This window comes from Sander vitreus, chromosome 14 (genome assembly GCF_031162955.1).
Source record: "Sander vitreus isolate 19-12246 chromosome 14, sanVit1, whole genome shotgun sequence".
NCBI lineage: Eukaryota > Metazoa > Chordata > Actinopteri > Perciformes > Percidae > Sander > Sander vitreus.
In genome coordinates, this window is record NC_135868.1 from 21295103 (window position 1) to 21307345 (window position 12243).

At 38.5% G+C, this 12243-nt stretch overlaps 1 protein-coding gene across 1 annotated transcript; it reads left to right on the forward strand.

Annotated features, from left to right (window-relative positions):
- The first annotated feature begins 3735 nt into the window (after positions 1-3735).
- LOC144528793 (sodium-dependent neutral amino acid transporter B(0)AT1-like) lies at positions 3736-11676 on the forward strand. Its single transcript, XM_078267622.1, has 12 exons — positions 3736-3934; positions 6805-6945; positions 7311-7448; positions 7592-7773; positions 7898-8008; positions 8640-8752; positions 8836-8964; positions 9057-9213; positions 9319-9523; positions 9607-9766; positions 10351-10513; positions 10647-11676. The coding sequence occupies exons 1-12, from the start codon at positions 3736-3738 to the stop codon at positions 10854-10856; spliced, it is 1908 nt and encodes a 635-aa protein (XP_078123748.1). The 3' UTR covers positions 10857-11676.
- Positions 11677-12243: the final 567 nt, after the last annotated feature.

Genomic DNA, 12243 nt, shown 5'->3' on the forward strand with positions numbered 1-12243 from the left:
GAACTGTATTTGTCCCCAGATTGGTAATTGGCTTCGCAGCAGTGACACCTACACAAGATCAATACAAATACAACATTAAATTGCAAAAATTAAAAAGAAACTTCATTTAAAAAAGTCATATTTACCAAGCGTTGTTGGTGGTCAAGCTGATATTACCTTATTCTATTTGAGTTTAACAGTGAGATGGCTGAGGCTATGAAGGAGTGTTTATATCTGTTGGTTTTGACTAGTGGGTATTTGAAGCGGGAGCCAGAAGGCAGGGTCTGAAACTCTAGGAGGAGAGGGTGAGTGCTGTCAGACAGAATGGATTCTGCTTCCTTTAAAAACTGTTAAAAGAAACCAGTATATGAAACCAGTATAGCAATGTTACATATGGGAATAACATTGTCATATGTTACTATAAGTACATCAAATAAATCATCTGCAACATTTCTGAAACATTTTCATAAAACTTAATCTGTTTTGAACATCCTAATATCAACTAATTAAAACAAGAAAAAGAATCCTCAGCCATGCTCCCCACTCTGTGAGGCTACTTGGGGACGGCTGTACTTTGAACTATATGCTAACGTCAGCATGCTAACATGCTCACAATGACAATGCTTAACATGCTGATGCTTAGTAGGTATAATGTTTACCATGGTAACCGCGTAGTATGTTAGAATACTAAACATTTGCTAATTAGCACTCAACACAAAGTACACATGAGGCTGATGGGAATGTTAACACATTAAATGTTTACTGATGATGGTGGAAGATAAAAAACAGTTATGGGATTACCAAAGTGAATGCAATTCGTCCTGTGGAGGACATTTCTTTTTATCTTGAACTTGCTGTAAACCCTCAAGGAAATGCTGAGATAAGCTGAAAACCTTTCAGAGGTGGAAATCCATTTTCCCAGCTATCTCTGTGACACTGAAGTGTCTACATATTACTCTTGAGTGGTTGACATTTAACTTGTATTACCACTGAGAGCCTCAGAGACATGAGTAACAATCTGTAGTTGAATTTAATAGCCCCTAGGCCACAATATCTCAAAAACTCTACCTCAAGAATTTAAAATAATTATTCATAACGATCATAATTTGATGTGTGATTCAGATTTTTCACTTCAGCTGTTTTAGATGTCTGCTATCTAAAAGGAAATCCTGACAGCAATTGAACTTTCAGCCCTGAGCCTACTTTATCAGCAGTGATGTGCTTATTTCATGCTGTGAGGCAGAAATTATAGACCAATTACATGTGTGTCACGTGTTGACGTGTTGCAACGATCACACATGGTTGCAGTAAACAAGGTGCTAACGTGCACAGCTCTTCTATCCGTCCAGTTGTCCAAGCTTATGTACCTTCGCCCCCAGGTGCTTTTATGATTGCTTTTCTTATCCTGCTCCTCCTGGAGGGGATCCCGCTATTGTACCTGGAGTTTGCAATCTGCCAATGGCCTAGAAAGGGCTGTGTGGGGGTTTGACCTGCAATTAACCCCTACTTGACTGGAGTTGGTGAGCGGAAGAATGAATATTAGTCCACTATGAAATTCATGCTTGAAATCTGTTTTCCTGGTCTTGAGTCAAAATGTTGGATGCACTTGTCTTATCCAGCTGTCATCATTATGGTTATGGTTAGTAAGCGTGTACGCTTTGCACTACTATGGAAGTCCATTAATACATACAGCATTGAAGTCTGTATTTCTGTGCTGCAAAATGTAACACTGTTGCATTTCCCCTTCTGTTACAGGTATTGCGTCCATGAATGTCTCATTCTTAGTGGGCATAGTACAACACCGTCATCATCTGGGTGATGTGGTACTTCTTCAACTCATTTCCAGAGCCCACTGCCATGGAGCCAGTACATACTTTGACTGTGTTGGTCATCGTTGTGTTTTACTTTGTCACCAAATTCAGCACCAAACTGATATACAACACCTGGAATCCAAGCTTGGTATGTTTACCAACTGTTGTTAGCTTCAATCCTTCAAATTATCATATATATATATTGTATACTTTATATCATTTTGAAATCTTTTTATTGTCTTGTTTACAGGAAAACTTCCGGGTGTTGGAGACATTATCCTATCCCAGCTGGGTCTACATTATTATCTTCCTTCTGGCTGGACTTCCCAGCCTTTTGATCCCAGGATTTTACTTTGTACAAATGGTTCCATAGATGCTGCTGCTGCAAAAATCCATCAATCATGTATCTACCAAAGTCAACATGTACAACACTCACTAGATTGACAAAAATTACACTGTTGCTTAAGGGATGTGAACTTATATCAAAATGATACACATGTCATACTGTTTTAGGGCATGATGGATAGGTACCTTAACATTTGTTGTATTTTTTTCAAAACAAGTGGCCTGTGAAAAACAGATTTGGATTTGTTGGATGATGTGGCTACTTTACTTTGTTAAAATTTGGTTTGTTGAAGTGGTTTCACTTTTGAAATGAACATACTGTATTTTGTGTGTGCTGAGATATTTATTGTGTTGATACTGTGTTGAAGTATAGAGACTCAAGGAGGATTGAGTAATGAGGCTTATTGTATTTTTTGTGGGAAAACTGAATAAATGGTTTAAGTCCAAAAATGTCAGGTTAGGTCAGCTGTCAACTCTAAATTGCCCCTAGATGTGAATGTGAAGGTGAATGTGTCAGTCTGTCCAAGATGCACCCAATGTCAGCTGGCTCCAGGCCCCCGCGACCCTCAAGGATATAAGCGCGTATTTCTAATGGAATGGAACAAATATATAAACAGAAATTTGGTTAAGGGCAAAGGTAGATGTAATTTACACACATTATATCTTAATGGACATCCTTACAATAACTCTTAATATGACTGCTATGCATCACCACTATCAGCATAAGCCACAATGCCGACACAGGTCTTTCATTGGTTAATAATTGTATTAGAAAGGAACACTGATAAGATGTATATGCACTCTGAATTGCTTAACAATTACACTGCAGGGAACATGCTATGATACAAATACAAACTGAAAAAGTCCTTCCTCTGTTACATTTAGATAACAACTCAAATAGTCAACATTAGCATGGTTCAGCATTTAAATATCAAACCTGAGAGAATGTGGACTACATGTAGCTGTACTGACTGAAATGATATGCTTGTAAATCCCTATGCAATAAAACATGGATCTGATTTCTCAAGGACTTGAAATGGCGTGGCCTGATAGGTCAGATAAGCTATGGTATGATGGGAAATGTGATGCCTCTGACTGCACAGTGTTTCATTATTTATTTCAATGTCAAACAAAGTGAGACAAAAAATGTCCTTGGATATGTTTGTTAACCATCAAGAAAACCTTGTGGTCTTAAGAGGAGTGATATACTGTAGTTAGTAAACAGCCAATACAATGCTCCATTTCACTCACAAAGTCATGAATACCATACTCATCTTTCAGGGAAACATGTTGGGGGAGGCACCTTATGTGATGTATTAACCATTATCTAGGAGGTTCCACCCCTTTCCACTTAACCTTGCTGACATTACATGATACGACACAGGCTGTAACGAGCTAATGATAACTGTGGATCAGGTGCAATAGGTTGCAGTAAATACATCAGTGCCCTTCTTCAGAACATACAGTAGGGTAAAGTACTCAGAGAGAGCTAGTCTACGGATACTCAGTAACAGCTTCCACAGAGGAGACTGAATGAGAAGGAAGACTCATCGGCTATATTGACAATTTCTGAGTCCAGTGAAATTTACAAGAAGCCGCTATGAAGCTGAAGTTGCCAAACCCAGGACTGGATAACCGGATCCCCTCTCACGAGGACCTGGAGAGGATGGAGAAGGAGGAGGCAGGAGACAGGCCCAAATGGGACAACAAAGCCCAGTATCTGCTCACCTGTGTGGGCTTCTGTGTGGGACTTGGCAACGTCTGGAGGTTCCCTTACCTGTGTCAAAGCCATGGAGGAGGTAGGCTGGGATGAGACTGGGTGTTCTATGTTTGAGATGGCAGAAAATTAAAAGTGTGTATGAATTATTAAAAGGATGTAAATGTGTCTTTACCTGTTATCAGTAACTTGGGTGGGCTTTTCCAAAACTCAGTCGGTCTACTTTAGACATAAAATTAAACCAGGTACGTAACATCAAAAATTATAGTGGATTGTAACACATTAACTGACACATTTGAAAGGATTTATTCATTAAATATTTTTTTAATTTTTAATTAATTAAAATTTTTGAATATTTTAATATATAAAATAAAAAAAAAATTTCACAACATTTTTGGAAATCTCATCTATGTTCAAAAGCGCTTTTAGATGTTTACAGATTCAGTAGGTGTAGCACTACACACAGTCAGTCAGTCTGAATTTTGCTCATAGCCCTATTTGCACAGAACTATTACCAGGGCCCAGTTTTTCCAAAAGTAATCCAGTGGGATTTCAGATCACGGATTGGATCAAATCTTGGAAATGGGTTTTTCAAAAGCAAAAGAGGGATTCCGAACTAAGATCAGATCATGTAATACGATCTTACATTGGATCAAACCTGCCCTTTGGGTTTTTCAAAACTTTGAACTTGGTTTGGGATCTATTTGATCAAACAAAAAAAAAACAGGATCATCCTGATCCAATCAGAAGGGTGGATTCAGTTGTGATTTTTCGAACCAAATAAAATCTTGAGTTTTTTTAAGTGAATGATCACAAAATCAATGTTTACTGATGATATATACATTTCTTCATATTTGAAGCATATATGAAGCATGTCACATCTAATGAGATATGGTAAACAAAATGGTAAATGGTATTTAACGTTAAAACAAAATAAGGAATGTAAAATGTTTCTGTTTATTACAGTGTTTCTGTTTCTTAAAATTAAAACAAATAATGGCTATTTTGTGGCCACCGGTATTTTGCCTACCAGGGGCCTGTTGCACAAAACCAGGATAAGGGATTAAGCCAGGATATTCAAGTTATCCTGGATGAATTGAGCTTTGACTTGGTTTCACAAAAGCAGGTTGAATTAAACCCAGCCAAGTAACCATGGAGATTTATTCTTTGCAGCTAGCCTGCTCCAGAGCAGGCTAACAGCCAAGCTAACAGCCAAGCTAACAGCCAAGCTAACAGCCAAGCTAACAGCCAAACTAACAGCCAAGCTAACAATAAGCTAACAACCAAGCTAAGATTAATCCTGAGTCTATGTGTTAAATCAGCTGCTGCTCCAGTCCGAGAATAAATGTGTTTAACAGTTATTCCGTTGTCTTCTGAATGTGTTCTGCTTTTATTTTAGTGCTGCATTGCCCGTACTATTGCGGTCTGCAAAGTTTGATTTGAATCTACTATTGCAGTTGTTTGGATGGTAGAGAAATTATTTGCTATGCACCGGAGATAAATTAAGGACAATCAGGAAATGGGCTTTCCTCCGCTGCTCTCCCAAATGAGTACCCCGTGCAACATGGAGAGGGGATCCTCCACACCGTGCAGCGGACTCTAAAGGAGACTTTTAGCGTCAATAACGACAATAACTGACCAAACGTCCGTGTTTCTGAGATGGGAGTAGAATGTTGTTAGATATACAAACTTCTTAATCTTTTATTTTAGTGCCGTCACTGCGCATCTTGGAGCTTGGGAGTGAAAAAGACATGAATAATGACTATATTGTTTTACAGATATGCTGTTTGCAAGTATTTCCCCTTTTTGCATATTATATGGTACTCACCTCTAAGTAATTTTCCATTAAAAGCTGCTGCTCAGCGGGTTAAACATATGCCGCACGAGTCTTCTCCATTTCTGCATCAGTAAATCTGTGATCGATCCCGTGGTCTATTTAAGAAAGCCGTGAACGTGCACTTATCCCAGCTATCTACACCTGGCTTGACATAGCTGCACCTTCTCATCCTGGCTCGGCAAACGTGCAACCAATTAAGCCGCGATGAGCGGACCACACTATTCAAGCTGCGCTTTTTCAGTTATCCTGGATTTCTTCATTCTACTTTTGTGCAACAGGCCCCTGTTGTTCTTTGCTAAGCCAGTAGGCTACACTGTTGGTTCCATTTAAGGCTCTGGTAAACAGGATTTGGTAATCCTGAAATTTGGTATTTGGATCACAGTGATCCAACCCAATGTTCCTTTAAAAAACTGGCATAAAAGTAAGATGTATCAGGTAATCCTGGATAGAAAAATTTGGGATTTCCAAATCCGGATGAATTTGATCCAGATTACATTTTTAGAAAAACTGGGCCCAGGGGATCTCGTGTGATTTAGAAATTTCTCCCCTACGATTGTGTTTCGTAAAACACATTCGTTCAGGATTCAATTCACACGAGACTATTAATATCACACAACCTCTGTGTTTGGCAAAATAGGCAGTGGAATTTTAACGTGACAAATAACAGCCATGGCAGATTCGTACGGGATTAAGATGACGACTTCCGAAATTATTACAAATTAAAAGAGGTCTCCAGGTAATACTAGTCCTGTGCGAATAGGGCAGATTAAAAATAATAGAAATGCCTGTTTTTCTTAGACAGATCTTAAAAGTCAAAAATCAATCAATAAATCCCTAGAAAATATTACAAACTTATATGTGTTTATTAAGATCAACTGGCAATTTGGTACATATTGAAACTGCTGGAACTTTTCCTTTACTTTCTAAAACTTTAATGGTATGTAAAAATGAATGTGTGAGTCTTATTCATGGTTTATAGAGTACTGCAGGTAATAAAACGTGTACCATATCTTTATGGGTGCAGTTTTGAGAATAAGGTTGACTGCTGAATATTTACTTACCATCTTTAAAGTGACTATTAACTCCTTATGACAATGTGAATGTTGTACTTCTAGGAGCGTTTATGATCCCATTCCTTATCCTGCTGGTCCTGGAGGGAATCCCACTGCTGCACCTGGAGTTTGCCATCGGTCAGCGTCTGAGGAAAGGCAGTGTGGGAGTGTGGAGATCAATCAATCCATACTTGACTGGAGTCGGTGGGTCAAAAAATAAAAAGCATGCATAGGTTGTGTTGCCCGGGGGATGACAAATGACGAAATGTCAGTCTGTAGGTCGGTTGGTCCACCTTGGTGCCAACTGAAATATCTACACAATTTTTTCATAAATGACTTCCTTTAAAGGCATTCATTGTTTTTTTTACCATCAGCCTCAGCAGTACTTTGTGTTGAGTGCTAACTAGCGAATTTTAGCATGTTAACACGCTAAATTAAGATGGTTGAACATGGTAAACATTATTACTGCTTAACATCAGCATGTTAGTGTTGCCATTGTGAGTATGTTAGCATATCAACGTTAGCAAAAAAAGCACTGCCACCAGACTAATTGTTTCATTTTGTTACAGGCATCGCGTCCTTGCTTGTCTCATTTTTTGTGGGTGTTTACTACAACACCATCATGGCCTGGATCATGTGGTATCTCTACAACTCTTTTCAAGATCCTCTGCCTTGGAGCCAATGTCCTCTCAATGCTAACAAGACAGGTAAAGTATGCCTACATACATGAAGGAATCAGTCACAAAGAATCCAAAAAATCCACATCAGCTGTAAAGTCTGCGGTAACATTTAAAGTATTTCGAAGGTTGGTAAAGTTGCCCTTTGTCATCTGCTAATCTGCACTTTGCAGGTGTGGTGGAGGAGTGTGCTCGGAGCAGCAGTGTCGACTACTTTTGGTACAGAGAAACGCTGAACACTTCAACAGCTATCGACGAGGCTGGAGGTCTACAGTGGTGGATGGTGCTAGCCCTGCTGTCTGCCTGGACTGTGCTCTATGTCTGCAGCATCCGGGGCATTGAGACCACTGGAAAGGTCTGAAAGTCACATTACATCGGAATAATCTGATGCAAGAGTGATGCCTGCTTGCGTACATATATGGTCATTCTAATATACAGATATGTCTTTGGATCATGTTGTAATTTCTTTCTTTGCTCAGGCTGTGTACATCACATCCACTCTGCCATACTTGGTCCTCACAATCTTCCTTATCAGAGGACTGACTCTGAAAGGATCGTTAGAGGGAATCAAGTTCCTCTTCACACCAGATGTAAGCACTGTTGTAACACACCAACCAACACTTGTCAGTATAATTAATACAATCACTGTTGTAACACACCAACCAACACTTGTCAGTATAATTAATACAATCACTGTTGTAACACACCAACCAACACTTGTCAGTATAATTAATACAATTTTGGAAAATGCTCTCATTCTCCAGCCAGCAGTTTAGCTGTAGCCTACTATTGGCCACATATTATTTGATTCATTACATGCAAGTGGATGTTAAATACTGAGCATTTTCTAAATATTAGTAAGCTAGTTGGTGTGATTTGGGCCATTGTCCTATTGTAGTTTTTGTATTGAAAGATCAGAATGTCTTGGGGTGTGATTTGGACTTATATTTTAAAATACTTTTAAAAACCTCTGATCAATTTATCATCCAGCTAGTTTTAATGACCTCACACAACAGTCAATCTGGAAGATCAGACTTGAAATAAAACTATGATCATGGTGTACACTACTATCACACATTAATAATTAACAATGGCCAGGACAGTAGAAGTGTTTACTGTCAGCTCTATACAACAACAAAAATATCACAACAGGAAACAATTAGCATAGGAATCCTAGCTTAATTCCATTGTTAACATGAGCTTCTTTCTATTCTCTTTAAGGTAAAAGAATTAATGAATCCAGCGACCTGGTTGGACGCAGGTGCTCAAGTTTTCTACTCCTTCTCTGTGGCCTTTGGAGGGCTCATCTCATTCTCCAGTTACAACTCTATTCAGTGAGTAACTGCCTAAACTGCACAGTAACACAATGAGCCTTCTTTTGAACATTTCTCCTCACATGATCATCATTGTCTGTTAGCAACAACTGTGAGCAGGATGCCGTTCTCATCTCCATCATCAATGGCTGCACCTCAGTGTACTCTGCCACGGTTATCTACTCCATCATCGGCTTCAGGGCCACGCAAAATTATGACGACTGCACAGCAGAGTGAGTTTAAAAAAAATGCACAAAAAGGCTTTAAAAAGCAATTAGGATTCATTTATTAAGACTGAACTCATCTCGCTGTGCTTTCATTTTAGCAACATCTTGAAGCTGATAAATGCCTACAACTATCCTGAAAACAGCATCACAGAAAGCAACTATAATGAGGTTCTGATCTACCTCAACAAGACAACTCCAGCTATCATTCAAGGATTACAATTACAGACCTGTGACATGCAGGCTTTCCTCAGTCAGGTCAGTATTGTTGGACAATTTGAAACAGAATTTAGCTGTTTTCAAATCTTACTGAAATGATTTAGCAGAGGGCCTATGGTTGAAATATTTGGTGTTCTACTTCAGGGCGTGGAGGGAACAGGACTAGCCTTCATCGTGTTCACAGAGGCCATCATCAAAATGCCTGTTTCTCCTATGTGGGCTGTCCTCTTCTTCGTCATGCTCTTCTGCCTCGGCCTCTCGACTATGTTCGGAAACATAGAGGGAGTGGTGGTTCCTTTGCAGGACCTCAAATTGCTGCCTCAAAGTTGGCCCAAAGAAGTTTTCTGTGGTAATTTCCTGAAGTTCCTATTAAATATTAAATGTCAGCATAAAAACATTTGATGTAACCACTTTTTTGTATTGTTTTTTCAGGTCTAACTTGCTTAATTTCTTTCACTCTTGGGCTGATCTTTACCCTGCGCTCTGGAAACTACTGGCTAGCTCTTTTTGACAACTTTGCTGGCTCTATCCCCCTTCTGGTCATCGGTTTTTGTGAAATGATCGCTGTTATATACGTCTATGGCATAGATAGGTAAGTCTATCCAAGAAGGCACTATTGGTACAGAGTACCCAAGGTAATGGCTTTCTAGCCACGCTACTGGCTCTGTGTTTAGTGCTAATTAGCAAATGTTAACACACTAACATCATAACCTGACATGGTAAACATTATACCTGTTAAACATCAGGATTGTCACTACCCAATTCATACCAGAAACACAATTTGTTCAGGTCACGCATATCCATTGAACACTTTGGGTTTCTGATACAAATCGTGTGGTGACAAGGATGTTAAGGTTTCAAATATGTGAATTATTCTGCACTATTGCACTGTATATGTATATATATATATATATATATATATATATATATATATATATATATATATATATATATATATATATATATATATTTCCTCCCATTTCCAGTCTTAATGTAATGTTTTACTCAAGGTTACTAAAGTAACAGAGTGGACTTTTATTTCCTTTAAAGTCCAGTAATGCAAGCCACACAGGCTGCTTTATTTACTGTATCTAATACAAGTACAAGGTTGTCTTTTATGGCTGCTTTGATACACACTCAGCTGATATATGTCTCCCTCTTATTGCTTCCAAACAGGTTTAACAAGGACATTGAGTTTATGATTGGCCACAAGCCCAATATTTTCTGGCAGGTGACATGGAGGTTTGTCAGTCCAGTCATTATGGTCATCATCTTGGTTTTCTACTTTATAACCCAAGTCACCAAGAGCCTCACTTATTTGGTGTGGGACGAGGAGGCGGTAAGTGTGCAAGCTCAAAGACCTTTTTAGATGTATTATTGATGGTGGTAGGAATCCACCTTTTTCCATTTCAGACCTCTTGTGTGTCGCAACTTGCTGTATATTTTAACGTGTCTCTTGACTCTGGCCGTAGGAGAACTTCCCCACCCTGGAACCACGCCCGTTTCCTTCCTGGATCTACGTCATCATCTTCATCCTGGCTGGAGTTCCCAGTTTAGCCATCCCAGTGGTTGCCCTCTTCAAATTCATCCAGAGGAAATGCTGCAAGCAGAAAGACTACAGTGATGACACAGTGGACACTATCTCTGCCAAAATACAAATGAATGACAAAATTAAGCTTTAGATAGCTTTTAGATAGCTTTTACTTATATTTGTTTTATCGTTGTTTGTATATTATGCTTACGTTTTTTTTTCTTCCTCATGCCTTGAGGAAGAAAAAAAGTGCCTCCATGCACTAGTACAAGTACTAGTGACTACTGACTTTTATCTGTGAAAAGTATTTTCCGTAAAATAATGTCATTTTGGAGAAGAGCGTAATTGTTGTTTGCTTTGTTTGCTGTACTACTGTGATATGAGTTTCTTGCTGTGCCATGTGTGTGTTGTAAGGGTTGCCAACCGTCCCGTATACGGGATTGTCCTGTTTTAAAACAAAAGCAATGACCCTTACTGAATCAATACGGGACGTGATTTGTCCTGTATTTTCGTGCACACCCTATTCTAATGCTTATGCTACATTTACACATGCTTGAAATGACATGAAAATTAATAAAACTAAAAGAGTTTCACAAGACATAGTGAAGAAGTATTAAACCAGTATTCATGGAAGAGACTGACAGGTCTGTCACTCAATGTCATCTCTGTCCTGGTTACAGAGACGTGCCTTATAAAAAAAAGTCTGCCCGTAAAAAGAAACTGGATTTTAGCGAAGCTAACTGGCTGTTAGCTGTATCTATACATATTTAGCACAAATATACGAGAGTGGTATCAAACTTGTGTAACTCTCTGTTTCCAAAAAATGTGTTACTATTCTTTTACAGTAGTATTGTAAGTTGACAAAAGTGCATGTGTCTAAGTAAACAAAAATAATGTTTATTTTTAATATTTTGTAAATAACAATACAAGCCTAATTCTTGTTAAGACTTTGTAAGCATGTCTTTTTGAATAAATGCATGGCATCAGTCCCTTTTAGACCATTTTGTGTTATTTGAGATTTTTGGCATATTGTGTGGCCTTCACAGTCATAAAAGTGTTTTATGTGTGGGTATATTACAGCACTGCACTTACACTGCCATAAATGGTCAGTTTATGATCTGTTAAAAATCCTCTCTCTAGTTCAGATCTAAGAGCAAAAGGAAGTGGTTACTATTTGAAGAAATGTATGCTATGAAAATAAATCATGCGGAATATCATGAGGTCACAAGGGCTTTTCAGGATTTTGCCTGGCAACAGTTGCAAAGAGGCACACATTTGAATTTGTTAAAAGAACCAATTGTGGTATAATAAAGTCCTGTCTTAACCCTGACAATGATTTTTGAATAAACCCCTTTAAAATAAAATACTTGAATAACACATTACCAAAGCAACGGTATGATCCTTTGTTGATGTTAGACAAAGGAGGCCACCCACCATGTGATCAAGCTTAATAATTACTTTTTTGTAGTGTCTACTTTTTGCAGACTGGCATGATATTTTGTATATTTGACACATACATATTATTTGAATGACTGACT